The sequence below is a fragment of the Taurulus bubalis genome, assembly GCF_910589615.1.
Source record: "Taurulus bubalis genome assembly, chromosome: 9".
NCBI classification, from domain to species: domain Eukaryota; kingdom Metazoa; phylum Chordata; class Actinopteri; order Perciformes; family Cottidae; genus Taurulus; species Taurulus bubalis.
The window spans coordinates 4,501,609-4,524,278 of NC_136597.1; the positions used below are offsets into that span (position 1 = coordinate 4,501,609).

General features: G+C 43.0%; 1 protein-coding gene across 1 annotated transcript in view; it reads right to left on the reverse strand.

The window, feature by feature from the left end:
- Nucleotides 1-829: 829 nt before the first annotated feature.
- LOC306741759 (uncharacterized protein) overlaps nt 830-22,670 on the reverse strand; it is a gene marked incomplete at both ends in the record, with an annotated part of 62,788 nt that continues 40,947 nt past the window's right edge. The window contains 3 exons of the mRNA XM_079224076.1: nt 830-896; nt 16,467-16,748; nt 21,761-21,867. Coding sequence (XP_079080202.1) covers nt 830-896; nt 16,467-16,748; nt 21,761-21,867 — 456 coding nt within the window. The remainder of the gene's footprint in view (nt 897-16,466; nt 16,749-21,760; nt 21,868-22,670) is intronic.

Consider the following 22,670-nt stretch of genomic DNA (forward strand, 5'->3'; position numbering starts at 1 on the left):
GTTGTTAAAGTACTCCTTAGTCCTTAGCTTGTGGTTGTGCTTGGCCCTCTTGATGCCCCTCTTCAGGTTGGCTCAGGTTGCGCATCACCTGATCTGAAGGCGGTGTCGCGTGCCTTCAGTAGTAGGCGGACCTCACTGCTACTTTGGTTCGTGCCTCCGCGAGTCAGTATTTTACTCAAAGTCGCTTGTCAAATATTCAAATATGATCATTTGAACCAGGGACTACTGTTTTTTTTTATTTTGTATTATTATTATTATCTTAGAGCATAACTGATAAACCCCAATAAACAACAGACTGAGAACTGTCAACACTATGTAGCAGTGACGTAAATTTAAGAAGTTCCAACCGAGACTCAAGATAATTACATGATATGATTGTGGTCTTGGAAGCCCAATGAATGACTCATTTCTCACACACGCACGTACACACGCACACACACACACACACACAAAAAACATTCAGTCTCCCATTAAAAATAATATCAATATTTTATTAGTGCCAACTGTGCAAGACAATAAAAAACAGGGTCATTAAGGGTCAACTGGAAACGGAAAAGCAGTGTCAAAGTAGATCTGCTTTATATGCACATGCCCGTGTGCACACACTCAATACAATTCAAAAGAGGTATAAAGAGACTAGCTTAATACTCTGGCCTTACAGGTCTGGAGGACCTGAGCAGGTCACACGACTCCCCACATGACACTGCGGTTTAATTGTGTCCTCATGCGATGGAGTTACCCAGTTGGTCCACGATCCCCTGATTTGCATAACTAACTCACTAACGTATCACTTCGCTTGTTCCATCCCGTCCCTCTCCCATCTTTGGTGTCAGATCAGCGCAGACTCTCTGGCGTTCCGGAAGGGGACGCTGGTTTGATGCCGGGAAGACAACTCCCTGGAAGACAAAATGAGGCAAAATGAATTCATAGCTCCAGAGAAGAAACGCAGGGGGAAATGTGGTGACACACGTTGTTTGGATTCAAGCAATGTTGGTTCTTCAAGCTTGAAGGTTTATTTTTTACATTGGAATCCAGATAAGTGGAAAAGATAAATAAATAAATAAATAAATAAATCCTCTCAACATAGAAGCTATTCACATGTAAAAAGACACCAAAAGAAGGTAAAGCATTGGAGCATTGTAGGTGAACAAAAGACAGACTTTGTATGACTTAACATTTTGTAATTTCCCCCTTTCTGGTCTTCATACCATTCTAAACCACTGGGAATTTCCCAGAGTTCATTGAGTTATTGGTTATGGTTTCCTGATAATATCCTCCCTCCCAACCGTACCACAGTTCCTCTGAAACCCGACCAAGATGCACGTTCTCAGAGAGCCCCAAATTACATTTAGCTAATCAGCCAAAAAACCCAAGCAACTTAGTCAAAATGTGAGTGTCGACAAACCCCAGGCGTGTGTGAACGCGCCCTGGGGTCATGAACCGAAGTGGTCGGTCGGACATGGAAAACAATTTGACTAATTCAACAAAACATCCAAAAGAGTTTTGAAAATGTTAAATAATCTCCACAAAAACACTCCATGAGTTATTGAAACTATTTTGTAGTTTTTAAAATGTACTCATTTTTATGAGCAGAGTGTGAAGGTGTTTCATCTGGAATATAAATATTTCCCCAAATCTTATTTTTCTTCAAGAATTCTGAATGAACAAAATACTTCAACACATTTAACATTCTTTAAACTAGATACCTTTTTGTTTAGTTCGACATATACTTGTTTTTATGACTATAGAGCAACTGCCCAAAACGTATTGATGTCATTTGTGAGCACACTGAACATAAAGACAGAAGCCTTCACTTTCCGCTGCAAAAAAAGAATCAACGATTGAATTAAATGGGATCATGCGGACAACGATCTGCCGCTGGTTTTAAAGCGTTAAAATGGCGGACTTGGACTTTGTTGTGGGGAGGGGGGACCTGAAAGGGCCTGAAAGAGAGATAGTGTCTGTGGGAGAATGCTCCTTGTTGAGAGGTTTTGTGTTCCATCACCAGGAACTGCTCCAGTCAGAGTTGATTGGCCTGATACTTCCAATGTGTGTTTGAGTCGGCGTGCAGCGATTACCCTGAGCAGGTTAGCCACGGAGGCTTTAGCCGCGTGAGGTTGCAGACAGACCTCGGGCCCCGGCGGCGAACGGTCATTCACTGGGGGCCAGCCCTCTGTCTGGCGTTCCCCACAATGGGAGCCTGTCGGGGTAATTCTACGGGAGAATTGACAGTATGGCAAACGGTGCTCCTCGACACCGGCCCCACGCCCCACAAGCACACGGCCGAATCGAAGCGGATCCTGTGGAGCCAAACCAGCGAGGTGGGCCTCTCGCTATTCAGTCTGCAGCCTTTAAATGAACCCGGATAATCACACTTAAACCCAGAGAGGCTAAGTTGAAGAAACTGCGGCGCACCTAATATAATGGTACCAGAGTACGACGACATATGGCTCAAACTAAAACCCAACACGGACCAGCTGCCACCCACGCACAGGCCCTACTAAACAAGACCGTATAGAACTAGGCATAGAAATGCTCTCACACCACGTCTGGAGCCGGACCTCTGGATGCGGATGCAGTTTCCTCCCGTCGAGGGGGAACTTACAGGAGACTTGTGATGAAAGCCATAACCATCCCTCCCACCTTTGATCTCTATTCAGTCTCTTCATTCACCATCAACGTGTTAAGATGGGAAAAAAAAGATGTAACTACCTGACGGTCATTCCTCATGTGCAGTGTCTCTGATGGTTGCTGCTGGCAACCCCACGGTGACAAGACCCGAGCAGGTCGCTGCACCTGGTTGTTCACCAAGAAGTAGTTCAGCACGTAAGTCGGCATATCACTGAGACGTTGCTGTTCATAGTGACACCAACGCCGGTCTGCCCACTACTTTGGTCCTAGGGCTGTCAACTAATACCGTGTATTTGAATATTCCATTCGGAAGAAAAACAGACATTCCAATATCAAAATGTGATGTTGAAAGGTTAATGTTCTTGCTCTGGGTATGAGAGGTCCTGGACGAGCCCCGACATTGTCACAGACTGACCCAGACAGTCAGTGACAAAAAAAGGGACTCAATCATGAATAAAGTTTAAACTAATTTAATTTATTGTAAACTTAAGCTAAAATAAAAATAAGTAATAATATGTTCGCCTGGTGATGAAACACAAAACCAAAACTGTACGGTGGAAGAAAATAAATGATTTTCTTGAGCCGAGGTTTACCTCGGCAATGCAGGACTATTTCCACTGTGCCACTGTGTTTTGGTCGTTCAGCTTGAAGATGTTGTCCCCCGATTGGTTTCTGGGCTTTCAGCATGCGATAGCGATCATAAACCAGAGATATGGACCTCCACTGACAGTCACGGTTCATATCGACTATGCATCTGTTAAAAACACCCCCCCCAAACCTCAGACCAGAAGAAAAAATAAAAAAGGACAATGGTACCATTCACGTCGATCAGGAGATACTGAACTAAAATATGACATGTTGAGGCCTGGCAGACTGAGCCCCGCATGATCTGTCACTAATGTGGAGTTCAGTGTACCACGGTTTGCTCCCCTATCCAACAACGTTGCTGACTTAATGCAGTTTCCTGTCATAAGGCGCCCCAATGGAACCGCTAAAACATTTAGACTAGGTGTCAAGTTGGGACCACACTACAGTGGGGTGGGAATAATTTAGACAAAAGGCATGCAGAGTAACACAGGAGGGTGGACAGAGCTCTGTCTCACACACACGGCCATGCAAGTCTATTATGGGCCCCCAACAGAGTGTTAGTCGGTAACACCGGTCTGTTGCACTGAGCTCAGGTTCCTTCCATGCACGCAGAAAAGATAACAAGTATACACATAACATACATGTTTATGCATGCACATGTATAGGTATACATAGACAGGTGTGCATGCACTTTGCACACAGAGCGATTATTGCATCTCTGCTCCAGCGGACAAAAAGCATACATAATTCAAATTCAATTACACTGCGAGGAGAAGAAGGAAACTGGAGAGAGAGAGAGAGACTCACGTCAGCCGTAATGTGCTGCACCAGTAAAAACATTTCCCCTGAAGTGACTCGGCAAGTCGCACCGACTGGGCTCGGTTACCCAAACAAGGTTCTTAGCACACGTTAGTCGACAAAGTTAGTATACAATGATCTAAACTGAGCAACACTGGCGGCTCCATGAGCGTCCAGACCAAGGAAATACAATTATATTCATTTGCATTTTACTTTCCTTTTTTTTTTTTTTACAAATTAACCAAGTCATCATTTTAGGGATGTCCTCCTGCATCATCAGGACCCACGTGGGAAATACAATTCTGGTGACAGACAGAAGTTTATGCAGCACTTAATGCTGTATATTTATGTTCTCACCGATTAGAAGCATTATTAGTCAGTAGGAGCAAGCTCAAATCGTGGCACCGGCACCTCGTATAGGCACTTCCTGTGGCACCTCTAGTTGCCACTAGTTTTTGTGGCAAGATGCCACAAAAACGTGGCAGCTTGCCACAACAGCTAGTGGCAACTAGAGGTGCCACTAGTTTTTGTGGCAGCTTGCCACAACAACTAGTGGCAACTATTTGTGGCATCTGGTGAGATGCCCAGATGCATAGTTTAAGGATGTCAGTAGTCAATGTTGTACTCCCTAGAAGTAGCATTTCCATCATGTGGTTTTTGCATTCATTTGCAAGGTTTCCTTCTGAAACCAGTATTTCTGCACATATTGAAGATGAGTGTTATTGACCCATTTGGCCAATTTATAAATCCACTGTGCAATGTAATTCGTTAGCATAGCCGTTCATTCATTTTCTGTTTTGATATTGGTTAAATAAATTAAAGATTGGTATTCTGGCTATTGAATATCTATTGAATCAAATATCTGCCTCTTTGTCTAATTTAACTCATCATTCATATTTCTCCAACCAAATCTAATATTTATTATGTAGGACTATTCATTTTTTGGTTATACTTAAGTATTGTAAATAATGTCATACAGCCTTCATAATAATTTATATTCTTCTGTCAATTTTAATCAAGCCATTCATTTTTTTAACTCCTTACTAAATCAGACCAAAAAAATTAATTGACTGTGCTGTAATTGAGAAATAAGCCAGTTATGGATTTACGAGTTATGTACAAAGTCTTTATCGGTCTTTAAATAATGCATTTATTAATTTAATCTCTCTTTTTAATTTAATCTCTCTGGATCAGAAGAAATAAACGTTTTAGGTAGATTTTTATTCATTGGTTTAAATTCAACAGACAAAGACTTTCAAGCTTATTTTTATTATTATAATGAATACAATCCATAATATCCTACTGTAACAGAACTAATAATAATTAGTAGTAGTAATATTAATGATATGTGCACTGCCACCCTGTAAATTATATGAAATCAAACATTATTAGTGTATGTTCCACATTTGAATATGCTTATTTGTCATTGTCTTTTATGACTGTATGTAGAGATAATGACATTTGTTTACAACAACTTTTTTTTATATTTACTGTAATAACAGTAAATATTTCTCTGATATTATTAAGTTATTTTGTTAATTGGCCTTGCTTTTTAATCTTCTTAAGCATTACTACCAATGGGCTTCTAATGGGGCTCAGTGTCTCGCTCCAACACTCAACAGTACAGCGGACAGTAGGTGTGGATGGAATCACAACCTTGAGTTGCCCTGGTGAAAGAGAAAGGGCTGTTCTGTGCTCTTAATTTTCCCTTTCTGTTACAAACTGTATTTATTTTCTTTTTATTTGTTCAAGAGGGACAATGTACAATGTACGTGTATTGGATGCATTGTTAAAAATAATGATAAAGAACCTTGCAAATGAATGCAAAACGACTGATATCCTTAAACTGTGCATCTGTGCATCTCACCAGAAGCCACAAATAGTGGCAGGCAGTTGCCAAAACATCTTCTGAATCTATCCTGCAGCGATGACAGCTGTGGCCACAAATACCTGCCACAGCGGCCTTCTAGACTTGAGCTAAACATTCAACCAGAAAACTATTGCTGTGCCTCAATGACTGTCTATGTACCACAATACAGCCTAATTAATAGACCTGTGTTTAAGATTTGACCAAAGTAGGTTGATTGGCATTTTGATTACAACGGTATTCAACTAATTCTTAACTGAAACCTAACCTATATTGTTAATACTTGTATTCTTAAGAGCACTTAATGATTTATGTTCAGCAAAAAATGACACAAGATTAGTTAGGGAAAAATATTTTTCATTATCAAACAAAAAAGTGCAACAAATAAAGTGCTTAAACAGTAGCCTTTTAAAGCAAAACAATAGATCAACACATAAATAAAATAACAAAAAATTAGGTATTAGAAGGAGATCAAAAGCTGGGTAAAACGCGCGCCTGGAACGAACTCGCGCGCCTGGAACGAACTCGCGCGCCTGGAACGAACTCGCGCGCCTGGAACGAACTCGTGCGCCTGGAACGAACGCGCCTCGGTCCAAAATCAGACATTTTTTTGCCGTGAGAAATTGGTTGTGTGGCGTGAGTGCGTGTGAAAACATTCAAAAGCATGTGTCACACGGCGAAACCGTGAGAGTTGGTAGCTCAGATAATATATACCTTCCAGGACCTTAAGCAAGTTGCGGCACCGCTCTCTCTAACACAGGCAGATGCCTCAAAAACTAGTGGCACACGAGGGGCAACTCGTAAGTGCCCCGCCACCTGAGACGTGCCATCGGAAATGCTGCCTCTAAAGTAGTGGCAGCTTCCGGAACAGCGGCATCTCCCTCTGGCACCGCGGCACCTCCCTCCGGCACCGCGGCATGTGCCTCCAGCACTGTGGCAACTGAGCGGTGCCACAGGAAGTGCCTGTACAAGATGCCGGTGCCGCAATTTGAGCTTGCCCTCTCTCTTATTAGTATTATTAGACTGCAAATCCATCGCATGTTATGTATATGACTAACAGGTAGAGACAGGACCAAGAGGAGGCCTCTTGTTCGGGGGTTATTCGTGTGGGATAGCTGTCACACCCTTGAAAAGACTTAATAAATTTAGGAACACACGATAGAAGCACAGCAGTTTCAACCGCTCCGACCTTTTAAATTAGGAAAAATACCCACGCTGGTTCCCAAATGATTTGCATAAATAGGCTATATACATGGCCTTTTACTGATCAATTATAGGATCACTAACTCAACAGATGGATGATTTAGTACTTTAGTTTTTGAAGCCATGCTAATATCACATGTCTGCCGTCACAGAATCCTGTGGTTGGTTGGTTTGCTTGCTTCAACACCACAGACGAACCGCACCAGTGTACGCTTGGAAGAGCGGTTGTTCGGTCCGCATCAGGATTCGATTGACAGCTTTCACACCGGCCCAAACCAACCGTACTAACCGGGCAAAGAAGAGGTCAGGTGTGAAAGGAGCTTTCAACAAAGCAGAGCCCTAAGCTAAATGCTAACATCAACATCAATCTCAGTTTGGCATGCTAGCTAGCTAACATTCGCTGATTAACACAAACAAAGACTATAGCTGAGGCTGACGGCAATATTATATGTAAGGCAAAAATATGGGACACTCAAACACACTTCATGTAGGTGCTAGCACTGTCAGAACAGTATCATAAAGACAAATTATAAATGGCTGTACTATACTTCATGACAATTCAGCCAACAGTTATTTTAGTCTGCACACTTACCAGCCATAAGGAAGCGCTGCTAGTGCGGCTACAGAGCAGCAAACCATCAAGTTATCAGTTATCATGGAGCCCACACTATCACTAGCTGAACACACTGAATGAATATGATCAATGATGATCATACACCCTGTAAAGCCAGGTGGGTCTTTTTTCACTGTTACAATCATTAAAAAGCTAAATCAGCATGTGTAGACGTTTAGCATAACCTCAGTGGCTAGCATAGCATAGATGTGCTAATGCGAGGTAAATAAAGTGCTAACAAACCCGGCTAATGTTAGCGCCAAAGTTGCTATGCTACGATTGGACAGCATATAAAAGCTTTAATGACAAGACTCATCCAATCTAATTATCTTAAAACTGTCCATTTCAATGGACATCTGACTTGTAGACGGCCACATAAACTCAGAAGATGAAATTGGAAGCTCACTTTGCCTCAGCTACTGTCAAACAAGCGTCACAACAAACGACTGAAGAAATAACCCAAGGTGCGGGCTGAGCGCAAACATCCTCTGAGACTGGGGGAAGGTGTTCCGACAGGTAAATGAAAAGAAAGTGGAGGAAGGATGAATTTGGGGCGGGGTTAACATATCTGGCTCTTCTTCCATGGTACTATAAAAAAGGTAGAAAGAGAACACACCGAGGCTGTATGTTTTTATGTTGTGTTCTTTCCTAACTGGCCCGTGTTCTTGATACGTTACTTTAACAACTCGGCGTCGAGCTCTGCCTTTCAAACAGAAACTAAGATACAATAGAGTTGATCGTCCCCCACCAACCTTTATGGCCCCGTCTCCCTCATCCTGTCCTCTGCAGGTGTTCACAGTGAGACACTGCAGATGTCAGATACAATCTCAGATACGGGACAGGGGCAGCGCTGGGAAGTTACTAAAGAATTGCAGTGTGCAGTTCATTCAAAGCAGGTTAAATGTAGATATCAGGGTAGAATCAGAGGCTCCCATGGCAGGATCTCTGAGATGGTAGTATAATTCCACTTTTACTACATTTTGAATTTAACACCTCCTGGCCTGTAGATGGAACCTTATTTATCATATTTGTAATATGATAGACATAATTGTTTTACCTTTCCCACTACTGCCAAAGTTCTTCTGTCAGATTCTTCCAGAAACACAAGGGTAATGGGCGCATTAGAAGCACATTCACTTATTTCACGACTTCCAAAACTGCACAAACCCCAGAGGTCTGAGTGGAATTTGATGTTCCGTTGATAGTGTTTTAATGTCTGTAGTCGGTGCTCTTATAAGCATAAGCAGTCACTGTGCCAAGTGCTGCTTATGCCAACTTCTGCTCACATCAGCATGCTAACATCCTGACACTGAGCATTCTCACATGGTGCTGATAAGCAGACGTAATGTTTCCCATGTTCAACATCTTGTTCTGCGGGTGTTGGCATGCATACATCTCCGGAGCTTTCCACTGTATGCCAATCTTAGGCAAATGGAAGTTGGTGACCTGAGTTTCACACCTTAGTCGTTCGAGTTGACAGTTTTTGCATGATCGTGAGCGACGATCGTGGGAATCTCCACTCTAGTTGGCTCGCGAGGCTAATTCTCCTCCAGCATTGGGGAATTACGATCACGCCGGAACATAAGCAAAGTGAGCTGCTGTGGTTTACTGCGGTAACTAAAAGAGTACGTGGCCTCGACTGGGATATATGTTCTCTGACGACATCAGCACGGTGACCGGCGCCATCAGAATCGCGCACACAGCTTTGGGCGGCCACGCCGCTGAGAGGTGTCCAATGGGCTGTGATGAAAATTGCTAAATGGACTATTTTATTATGAGTGAACATTGACCTTTCAGGAAATTCTCTGCAGTGTGCCACCATTGCAATCCACAGCACACAATGAAAAAAATACTAGTAACAAATAAATCCTTGAATGAACATCGACACACAACGCATCCTCATTCATTTGCAACAGTAGACTTTGACGTCATTGTCCTTTAATTTTTAACCCTGAAGGCTTTTCCCCGTCATTAACTTTGACCTTTTACTGCAGTGACTAGATTGTCGATAACCAACAATGTCTGAAATGTTTCTCGGCAAAATAACAACAGAAAAGGGAAAAACCTATACGTTGTCAATTTTTTCAAGATTGAAAAACAACGAGCGTACCTCACAGGGCAATTTATTTTCAATCTATTCAGTTTATCACTTCCTTTCACTGCAGGTGTCGGAGACCTTTTCCATTCAGCGCTTGGAAAAACAGTGAGGTGTGGTCCATTCATGGTTTACTCGCCTTTACATTTATACCTTTTGGCCTTTGTTCACCTCTCTAGATAAACAGCGAGGCGTGGACCAAAGCTGCCATTCACTGTTGCCGTATGCTGCCTTGAGACGGACCCCCCCCCCCCGAAACTTCCCCGGTAAAACATAACCCCTAGAACTCTTTGTGCTTGTCTTACTATAATTATGACAATAAGTATAATAAGCGGTCATGTTTGAATTAAAGTAGTAATACCCTGGCTTTAAGTTGACATCAAGTAGCCTAAATAATAACTTTAATGATGATTTATCAAAAGAGCGACAGTATAACGAGAGGTGTATTGGTTTTGGGACTGAAAATGTACGGGTATGCCAAAAACTAAAGTGGAAATAAAGTTCAGCCAGAGGTTGAAACAGTTAATCCACCCCTGCTATTGTATTTCTCTTTTTCAGGCTTAGGGGTTGACACGTTTTTGAAGAAGTACAGTGTGTGTGTGTGTGTGTGTGTGTGTGTGTGTGTGTGTGTGTGTGTGTGTGTGTGTGTGTGTGTGTGTGTGTGTGTGTCTCGAGGCTGAGTCTTTGATCAAACAAACACCACAGTGTTTGGGATATCAGTGCGAGTCCTGCTTTTTTTCCCTTCTTTTTCCCTCCCCACTCGTGTGTGAGCTGAGGAATGTCACCGTTCACATGGGTAAAGCCTGCTCTCTCACACTCACAGCTGGGGGGGGGATCGCTGGGAAATCTGTAGTGATGTCATGAATGATTAAGATTAGAACAGTGTCGTGTGTCAAGAGAACAGTGTTCAACACAAAGAGGAGCGCACACGTGCATAATTGACTAACATAAATTATATTTAATATAATGAATTTGCCAGTGAGATGCAATCATACCCTGTCTTCGTAAAAGACAAATAAAAATATAATTACAGGCTATAAAGAAAGTAGCAGCTCTTATTTCTGCGCAAATAAACCCAGCTATATTCTGATGAGCATTTCAAAAAGACCTCCATCAGGTAAAAGGAAGTGCAGATGAAAGCTGCAAGCTAAAAGTCTACGTGATGAATAACGCTTCATAATGCTCGCTGGGCAGCTGCTTGGAGGAAAGACCCCAAGTCTGAATATTACTGTATATAGTGTTACGTTTTTGTCAAGTCCATATTCCTGTAGTTTTGAAACAGGATTACACAGTACAGCGATTATATAAAAAAAGACAACGTTGTCAGCTCGTTACAGGTTCTTGTGAACTACGGTTCATTAAACAGCCACTGAAGCCGTGCTCGGTTTGTTTGTGGTCGTCAGGGAGGGAATGAAGGAGTCACTTGGCTGGTTCTGAGCACCAAAACACTGCAGTAATCCTTTCACTGTCCTTTTGTTTCTTTAAATAGGATGAGCCCTGTGTGTGTGAGAGAGTGTGTGATCACTCATCTGTCCTGTATCCTCACTACCCTGTTACATAACACAACTACACCTGCATCTTAGCAATTGTGTGTGTGTGTTAAGTGCATTCATGCATGAATTTTTCCTGCATATGGCAACACCCGGGATTCATTTTTCACCGTGTTTCATCACGTGAAGCATGCACAACTCAAAAGACGCTTCGGCAAACGCACCAACGGCCGCGATACACGCACACAAAGTTACGTTAACATGTGCAGATTTGTGTAAGCGTGCGCATGTACGTGAAACATGTGTAAATGCAAACGTTTCCCCCAGGGAGTGGAGGTGAGTACGGGACGGCAGAGCGGCTCCCACACTGCTGAACATAACAGATATAACAACACTGCGGGATCAGATGACAAGTGCCAGAGAGACACACACACACACACACACACCTAAGAGACAGAACAAATACACTGATAGATCATGTTGCGCACACACACGCACAGAGTTGTTCAATGAGCCCATCCACTTCTGGCAGGCTGCAGGGGCCACATATGTTCTGCTGATCTATTGTGGGAGGAAAAACAAACACAAACAAACGACAGCTATGAAATGCATCAGTTCCTGCACACAACGATCAGCTGCAATCGGTGTCCTCGCTCACGGGGCCAAACAACCTTTAAAAGGGGGTTCGACCTGGAGCCTATTTTCCCACGCTTTAGTGTCCAAACGAAGGGGGAAAACATTTTTTTTTTATCCAATAATGAGGGTGAACGCTGCGGATGGCAGCCGTCTGGCAACTGCTCACCGTCTCATGTGTGTCCACTAGAAGTGCCTGTTTTTGACGCAGACAGGCTCAGATTGTTATCATATGGGTCTGACGACATTATGGAGAGGACTCTACAGAGAAGTAACACATTCACTTTCATCTTTTGCTTGATCCGGTCTGTTGTGCTGTTGTGTCTTTGAGAAGTAGACGTAGTGACATCACATATTGGTTTGCAGACTGCGGTTTTGAAGCCTCATTTGGCATTTTGGCTGTCGCCATCTCTTTTTTTCTTTTTGAAACTGGTGATCATAACTGTACTGCGAAGGAGCGACGCCGTGGTAGAGACGCCGTATACAGCTCTGGTGGTAACGTGTCAATCACAAGGTAGCCGCCCTAAAACATAATCCGCTTTATGGTCTGTTTGACTAATGGAGCATAATTTACTAAATGAACATCATGCTGTATTGAAGAAGACTTGAAACTAGAGATTGAGACATAAACTCATGTTTACAATGTTTACTGAGGGAATAGATCGAGAGAGAGAAGTAGAGTCATTTTCTCATAGACTTTCATACAACAGACTTCTTTTGCTACCAGAGGAGTCGCCCCCTGCTGGTCAGTAGAGAGGATGCAGCTTTAAGGAACTTCAACATTGGCTTCACTTTCATGTCGTCAGCAGCATTCTCCCTACTGGGCCAGTAGGACCAATTGGACCAAATACTGGACCAACTTCTTAAAATGTCCCGAATGTAAACATGGGGAAATAGGGTTAAAACAATTAATACTGAAGTTACTTTTTAACCCCTGTTGCCCGGGTGGACATTACATTTAGCTGACGCTTTTATCCAAAGCGACTTACAATAAGTGCAATTCAACCATGAGTACAAACTCAGAACAACAAGACAAATACACATATGCTCATATACAAGGTTTATAAAATTGCTAGATTAAATATTCTAGAACTCTCAGTATTCAGATCTTTCCCAAAGCAGAGATCTCAATTACAAGCCATTATGTTATGCGTAAATCCGTTTTATTATAATGTAATATGAAAGATTAAGAACAAATCCCCTAACATAACAACATACTTTGATAAGTGAGCCGTGTCATTGTCAGATTTAATTAAGAAATGTGTGTGTTTGTCTTTGTCAGTGTGTCCACTAAAGCTCAAATTACAAATACGCGCAACTTAAAAAGACAAAATGTGTGCAATGTGAAACAACACATGCAACAGAGATTATGTTTATGTAACAGGTGGAAACATGCGTTTGAGTGCAAAATGATAGACAGAATACTGGTTGAGCTAGTTACCCGGCACTGTGTGTGTGGCTTGGAAAAAATGTTTTCCTGCTTGCCAACTTGTCTGTCACAATGCTGGTAACATGGGCCTCATACAGCAGGCCTCATACATACAGTGTAATACCGTGTGAGCTCTGGTGCTCTACAGCCCCGTGGTTCTGTCGGACGCGCAACCTTGAACGAGCAAACTTGATGAGTCACTTACTGTAGAGAGGTGCGCATGTTTTGCAGTTTCATATATTTTTCCTAAACTTCCTCCGTGTTTTTCGTTCGGGTTAATCTGGTTCTTTGTCGGTTGTGATGTTGTCGGATGGGCTGAACTTCTCTCACCAGTCAAATAACTTACTTTGCCGTTGTCTGTAAAACAAGAGTGAAGGCACGATGTGCAGCGCCGTCACATGCGCCATCTTCTAGTTTTGATTCTAAATGCAACAGCAACTAAATATTTAGCATCTAAATATCAGTAATGCAACAAATGTTTGAAAATATATGGATTTTGGTGTGCACGTTTTCAAAATGTGGTTTCCACTGAACCAATGGGCCAAGAATTGGTTGTCGATTTTTTCAAAATGGTTGGCCAGTGGAAACCTGGCAACCCTTACTACTTGGTTTTTGATATATCATCAAAATAGAACGATGAAAAAGCAATAATAGCACGCATCTGTAGGTTTTTTCCATTTTTTTTTTTTTCTTCGGTTGCACATATAGGACCGTCTCCAGAGAAATGGATCTGTAGTGTAAAGACTTCCATTTTTCTTCTAACAGTTCACGTAACGACAAATCTCTCCAATCGTGTCCCCTTCATCTGTCTTTCTGCACGAGGGAAGCCAGAGCGGGTGGGAAAAATCTCATCTTCCTGTGCCATGTCAACCACATTTCCTTGTGCCTCACACACACACACACACACACACACACACACACACACACACACACACACACACACACACACACACACACACACACACACACACACACACACACACACACACACCCACCGGTGTGTGCCCCGCCCAGTGAGATTCTTGGGAGGGACATGTTGTACAGAAGGTGTGTAACCCACTAAACAGGAAACTGCAGGTCTATTTATGAGCTGTGGCGTCCCCACCCTGCCCAGCTGTGAAGCGCCATGGAAAAACACAACAGGATGGGTCCGACTCCCACGGCCTGCCAGTCTCTCGTCTCATAAAACCCATTAAAAAGACTGACGGTGTTTATCAGACACAAACCCACGCGTCTGATAATCGCCCAGCTGCGGTTCGCAATTGTTGCTTTTTTGTGGTTAGAAATATGACATTAAGCAATATTAAACATTCATCAGCAGTCAAAATATATTTTGACAGGAGAAGGAAGAAAAATCATTGTGGTGAATGATTTACGAGCCTTTACCAGTCACCAACAATAAAATGTGGTGACATAATTAAAAGGTTGCCTTTCGACTGAGCAAATGAATAAAGGAATATTGTGGAGATGTTTCCAAAAAAAATACACACTGGAAACAGGTCGACAGGCTTCAGTGAACATTGTTTTGGTCAACCAAACTTTGACAAAAGTTTAGAAATAACTTCACAATTTTTCAGCTGTATAAAAGGTTTTGCAATCAGCACTCCAAAGCCAAAATGCTCCATGCCACACACACACACACACACACACACACACACACACACACACACACACACACACACACACACACACACACACACACACACACACACACACACACACACACACACACAGTTACATGATTGATGTTTAATATAGTATTGCAGTGTCTTGTGGAATGCCGTTACACAGAAATAAAGACTGTTATGAATTAAACAATAACCATTCTTACTGATTGACACAACCAGATCCTAATCAGTTTATTTTGCATTTCATTGTTCCAGAAAAGCTGAGAGCAAAAAATTAAAATAAAAAAAATAAACAGGTTTCTCTGGCAGCTTTTTCGATTGATCAGCCAGGAGGCGTTTGATGTGGGCGTCGCCGTCTGTATAATAAGCGCACTTCCTCCCAACGGAGCCTGGAACCAGATTAGCACAGGCTCACGCGCTGCTGGTTTGATAGTGTGAACCTGGATATGCTTTGTGATGTGGGTTTTGCTCAGTTTGCCACACTTATTCGGCGCTTGACCGCAGCTTTCCTCTGCACCCCGTCACCTGCCATTAAAAGGGTTCCCTTGGCAAATTGGATCTCGTTCCTCCCACTTCACCACCTGCTGTCACAACGCAGCGGCTGCACCAGAAAATGCTGTGAATTCTGTGTGTGATGCCACGGTTTGGTACCACTTAGTGCCGCTTGGGTGTCCGCAAAACGGCTCCGCAAAACAAACTTTGATTTACTGTATTGTCGATAGAATTACGCAGAAATGGGTTCCTGAACCCCCCCCCCCCCAAATAATCCATCTCTCATCTCTCCGTTCATCAAGGTGACAACGGAACAGTGGGGTTTCAGATGGGGCTCAGCCGTCAGTGCGCTAATACGCACTGTTGATGAGCATTAGCGATAAATAATTAACCCTTCCCAGGGTTGTGACAAGGACCAAACCGGCTTCGGCATAAGAGTCCAGTCCTCAGATCCCTGCATTGGCTGCCAGTTCCTCATTAGAGTCAACCTCACTCTACGGTTTAGGTCTTTCTTTGAGATCTCCTGACATGGTGTGAAGCTGCACTCCTCTCAGGCTAACTGAGCACGGTGAAGCCGCTTTTTAGCGTCTCTGCTGCTCAGACGTGAGACAAATTGCCAGAAGAGACCTACCCGGTTACCACTGCTTTTAATATATATATATATATATATATATATATATATATATATAAATAAATCTAATTCACCTGGTATGTTTCATTGATTTGATTCTGTATGCTTTGGCTTGCTTTTGTTGTTGTTTTTAAATCATGTGCAATCTTGTGTAATCTGTAAAACACTTCAGGGTTGCATCTGGGTATGAAATGTGATATATAAATACATGTGCCTTGCCATCATGGATGCATGAATTCAAAATCACCAAAACTGTTATTATTATAATTAATAAAATGTGGTGATTCAATCCCCGGGGGGAGCCGGCGCATCAAGAGGTTGTATTTCAACCTATTTGACAGGAAAACATAATCATACGAGCTTCTTACTTGATGAGAGCTGTCCTGGGCGTGTCTTGCTGCTCAGCGCTGGACGATGACGGAGGACACGGAGCCGGGATGATGGAGGAGGAAGATGGAGGAAGGGTCGAGGAATGGAGAGATGGCGGGAGGACCGAGGAGGAGGGAGGGGTCTGGCCTGGCGAGTTCTTGCCACTTCGTAGAAGGCGGAGGGACTTGATTCCCATGGGCTGGACGAGGCTGTAGTTGCTACGGCGACCGACCGCCTTGCCAGAAGGTCCTGTGCACGCCCTCTTGAGGGTTGGCTCTGATCTGGAAAAAAATAAAAAATTAAACAAAAACGTTTAAAAGTTTAAACAACTTTCCCAATGGATGTTTATTGATACGTAAATTGCAGTTGCCAGGAGGAGATGATTACTCATTCTGCAAGGGTTCGAAGCAGGAAATAATGAAGAACTTGTGACACTGACAGTTTTTTAAATTTTATATGAAAGTGCAAAACAAGGAATAATGCGCTTTTCACCAAATGTAATGCCATTTTAACAACATAAATAACATAAAATAAAACGTAATCATAACAAAATAAAAATTAACTGTCAGACTCTCTGGGAATCACTTTTGATTGCCTCCACAAGGCTCTCAACATGGATACGCCTGAGGCGGCGGCTCGTAGCTGAAGGCTACAAACTTCAGCAAACATGTTGACGGAGCTAACAGTGTTTACCGGGAGCGAGCCACTGGGGCCCGATCACATGCGGTTACGGAGCCGGCCCGATCTTTTTTACAAACACTGCAACCAAGAAGAATCATCCAAGTAGATCTTAAAATATCAAGAGATGGATGGTAAAAGGCAAAACATGTTAAACTACATTTCAACGCAGGCCAAATAAATTGCCTGTGGACACAATGAGTTTCAAAGGGGCAAAACTGCAAAAGGCTGCGATGTCAGTAAACTCTATAAGCGTGGGCTGACTGGAGGTCAAAACAGTATTATAAGCATGTCTGTAATATTTATCATAAGTAAGTTTGTGACCGAATATCTGGGGGGTAAAACATGAAATAGTAATGCAGGTTGTTATGGGTTTCTGATCCTGCATCTTCCAAGCTGTTATGTCAAAAAATGACAGATTTGGGGTCCTGACCTGAAGACGCAAGCCATCAGCTGCCAAACTACCCGGGTTCAGAGGCGACCTCGGCATGGCCCAGCCGACATAAATCGTACACATGACAAAAAGTATGTAAACTACACATAGTGTGGGGAAGCACCGAAGCAGTCAGCCATCTCTCTTCCTGCTCACCTCACGTTGAGAACTGGCAGCGACGCGCCAATCACAACTTTTGCAAATCAAACGTTTTCTGTGATGCGTTTGGGTCAGATGTGGCCAAAAATATTATATTTAAAAAGTGACACAATAAACGATGACAATGTTGCATCATTCATTTGCATCTGTTGTACTCAAAAACTGAAATGGTCTGGCCGATTTACACTTCCTGCTTTTGAAAATCTCGACCTGGGTGAATTAGTAATTGAATAACTCTGGAGTAAAGGGCGCATATTTAGTATGCAGGAGGAATTCTGAGAGTCAAATGCCACAAAGGAGCGCAGAGCACTCCTACCATTGTTCCAGTGCGGCCTTCCGCGTTGCGTCTCCCGGTTTCCTCACAAATTCAACATGTCTGACAATAACTCGAACAGAGACAAAAGAGATGCTTAGACAACACAATGTTGCGAGAGATATGTCACACGGCTGTGGTACAGTGTCAAGTGACCGTGGTATTCAAGCAGTGTGACCCTTAAGGCAAAGTAAGGGCAGCGAATCTTGAACTTTGACCCCCTACGAAGGAAGATCTACACAACAAGGCCTGATATGATCCAGGTCCTCAGCGGGAGATTTGTTTCTTTGATGTTTGGAGTGGCAGCCGACTTTCGTTATTTAATTCAGTTTGATACGACGACGAGAACAAATATTGTAAACATCTATTGAAGCCTAATTCAGTTGAATAAATGTGAGCTCCGCCTTGTAAGAAAAAAGTATTCATCATATTTGTTTACATCAAAATGAAAAAAAATTATATTTTTCTCATATGCTGTGTGGAAAGAGTCTTGCTTGCTTGACATCTTGCTGTGCTGGATGTCATCAGATTGGCAACAGAATTAATTGTATTATGAAATGGAAGAGAACACATTTCCCTGATATTTTAGCGAAAACAAGTTTTTAAAATGGAACAAGTTTTTACAATGGAACAGTTGTGGTCTGTGGGAGGAAAGAAAACGCTCCTTTAAATTATGACTTCCCGCCTCTCCGCTGTCCTTCAGCCCTTCAGCCAGTGGTGAGCCGTGGATATACTACCTGCTGCTGCTGCTGCTGCTGCTGTCCCTGTGAGAAATCACACGTACAGAACCTGAACCTGTCACCATGTAGTTTAACCGGCTTTTCTACCATAGAGAGAAACAAAGACGAAATCTGATTGGACAAGAGCGCTTAACCCTCGTGTTGTCTTGTGGTCAAAATGACCCGTGTACGAGTATATGTATGTGTGGTCATTTTGACCCCAAGACAACACGACCAGCTGCCAAGCCGCCCGCGCGCAGCCAGAAGGAACAGACAAGACAGGAGCTGAGCAATGAGAAAATAAGCTAATAGGGACAAATAATTATGATACATGTAGTGTATTTGTAAAAAAAAAATATTATAATAACTTTGTGATTCTGTTTAGGCCAGCAAAGAAGGCTTAGAAGGCCGTGATGGCCCACCACTGCCTTCAGCAGTGCCGCTAACTCTTAGAGCACCAGAGGCTAAATATTGTGCGATCACTGCGGCTCTTTCCACAAAGCCGCACAAAGCCGCGAGAAACGTTTGCATAACAGAAACTTAGGTTGGATGATTACAAAAAGTAATCTTCTTAACGGATAGATAAAGCCGGCAATATTACGCGTTCCAGGTCTGAAAGGGCTTAAGACCGAAAATATAGAGTTAAAACTGTCTCTAGTTTTCTTTTAAAGTCCCAGTGGAATGAAACATACATTATCCCAGTTTAATCCTGTGTCAATTGTTCATTTCTCTCTCGTGTGTGTCATGTATATGCCAAAGGCGGTGGAGTTTTGCCCGGAGGCATCCGGGGAGGCTGCGTGTACTCGCCGGCGTCCTCCTACGTCCTTGCCTACACACTTTTTAGCAGCCCAATCAAAATGTGAAAGATTTGATTTAAACCGCTCTTGGGACAGTACCCCGCTAAAATATCTCATCCCACTGTGAAATGCGTCGCAGTACGAGAGCTAAAGAGGCTCCAACTTCCGTTTCTCTTTTCCTCTTGCGCTTCCCCCGTAACTCAGCGAGCCTCGGTCTTGTTGTTTGTTGGGTTTTAGTCTTGTTATTAGGACTTACTGATGTTTCAACATCTGGCAGACAGCATTGTCCACTTCTGTCCTCTACCGCTAATTTGCCGCCCGATTACACTCAATGATCCCTTTGGTGACCCCGAGTGACCCGCAGCCTGGTTAAAACAAACCGAAACCACTAAACATGAAGACTAAGCCTGCGAGGAATGACAAGTATGCTTCAAACACGCGCACACACACACACACCTCTAACACGAGAGTGACAGCCTTTTGTTTTGAGCGGTGTGCCTGTCAGAGGGAGAAAAAAAGAAGGAAAAAAACAACATTACAATGAGAGGATTAGAGGACTATTGTGAAATTCTAAGTGCTGCTGTAGGACCAGCTGGTTTTATTATGGAGGAAACAATACCTGAAGACATCGTGGAATAGTGCAACTTTCGAATGGTAAATAAACCAAAAAGTGGGTTCCACAAAAGGTGCACACGTCACTCACTTGAGAGCAGCATAACAACGGGGAATAGCTCGTCTTTACCACTGTTTGATGCTTTTACGTGAACATTAACAATGTTAAACATGCTTTTAAATTGCTTATTGTTTTATACAGTGTAAAAGCTCAATTGTCTGCACACAAGTGGGAATTCCTGAGTTCACTAAATAAGATCGACAAAATGAAGAGGAATGTGAGCTATAAAAATGTCTAAAGCTCAGGGTCTGATGAGAAGCAACGTCGCTTCAGTCTTTATTATACATGGTTCTATAAATAACGCATATCAAGAATAAAACACAGACATGGGATTTTCTGACGTAAAATGTTTTGAAAGAGAGGTGGTGACGCACAGGATTAATGAGTTGCAGAGTTATAACCAACCAGCGCGTTCAGGTATGTGTGGTTATCCTGTAGTGGCCGGGCGTCGTTTGCACGCGATATCATAAAAAGGTAAACACGGGTGTCAGTAAAGCTCATAAAGGGCTGTATTTAAGGAAACTTAAGAAGGAAATAATCCCTTGTTAACTTTTACAGAGGAGAAATAGAACGCATCCTGGCTAGAAACATGACAAACCGACGTGGGATTTACACGGCACAGGACAGGAGTGATCGACAGCGGGTGAATTAAGAGGTGCCTGTAAAAATCTCAAAGGATATTAAAAGCCAAACCCGACCCAGCCACAGCCTGCTCACCCTGCTGCCGTCTGGAGAGAGATACAGAAGCATCAGCTGCCAAACCACCAGACTTCAGAGCAGCTTCTTTTCCAGGCTGAGAGAGTCCTTAATTCCTCCTCCACCCTCCACATATTTGTTTTGTCATGTAGCAAAATGACTACAATCTGCATTTCATTGCTAAACCCAGTTTTACGATGACAATAAACTAGCTTTGCACGGAGCGCAGCGGTATTGTGCTCTGACGCGACAGTTCACAAAAAAGAGGCTGCAGTTTGTGTCCTGTCAAATAAGCCTCTTAACTCATTATTCTGTTATTGCAGCGCATTTGAAAGCGTTTTCTGTTGTAATTTGCTTGCTCTTGTTGAAAAATTCCTAAAAGGTTGACAGCAGAGTGACCAGGCCCTGGGAGAGTGGTGAAGTCTGAGACACAATTTCCTGCGAAATATCAACAAATCGCTTTACGTTGCCTCATGTACCTCCTCCTTTTTCCCACCTGTGCACCGAAATACCACAGAGGTCAGGGGACTACCAAACGGTCAGAGCTGGTTGTTGCCCCGCCATGACAAATAGAGCCCTAAAGGTGTTAATTTGGGCAATGGTCCAGAAAGACAGAGAGTTAAAAATGCAAGGAAAAATAATGCAAACAGAGATCGGATGTTGCCACACAGAGTAAATAAATTACATCATGAGTTTCAGAAAAGGCTTACTATGGGGCAGAAAAATAGCAGCCACATGCTAGAATTTACATTAGGATGTCCACAGTGAAAGGTAAAAGAAACAAGGCATGTCTTTTTGTTTGCAATGTTTAACCTCTGTCCTCACCCGTCACTTCTCCCCGCTGCATCCGTCACCGCAACGTCGCCGCCGGTCCCCTGCACCACCCGCTGCTGAGCCCCGCCTTTCTGCTGACTCCGCCTACGGGTTCTGATCTGAAAGAGGAAGCAAAAGAGGGGCTTGAGTCAGAGCAGGCGACAACCTCTGTTTCTGCCGAGTGAAGCCAATGAGGAAGAGTCCGAAACCTTGTATTCTCTCTACTGACCAGCAGGCGGCAACTCCTCTGGTTGTATAGAAGTCTATGAGAAAATGACTACTTTCTTGATTTATTCCCTCAGTAAACATTGTAAACATGATCTTATGGTCTTAATCTCTAGTTTCAAGTTTTAAACAACATGATGTTCATTTAGTAAATTATGATTAATTTAGAGTCAAAGTAAAAGCAGGGGTATGCTCTAGGGTGGGACTACCTTGTGATTGACGGGTCTCTACCGCTACCAGAGACGTATACGCCGTCCAAATGACCTTCCGTTCATTGTAAAAAAAAACAAAAAAAACAAAACCAAGATGGCGACGACCAAACCGCCAGACTCAAGGCTTCAAAACGTCAGTCCACAAATCAACAGGTGACATCACGACATCCACTTCTTATATACAGTCTTTGAGTCACAGTGATGCTGCCGAAGATATCTATCTTACATGAACCAGATGATCCGTCATTGTGAAGAGGAATGTCTGGCCTTGCTCCTGAGCCACAGCCGCCACCCTCCTGAGTCTGTGTGGTTAACCAGCATCAACAAGGTGCTGCTGAAAGGATGTGTTTTAATCAGTTTTTGGACTTGGCCCAATGTGTGCGTGTGCACGTGTGCGTCGGAAAACACTTGAAGCTACACCTTGACTTTCAATCACATTTACAGTACTTCCCATGAAAAGAACATACCCTACTATATTTCTTCAT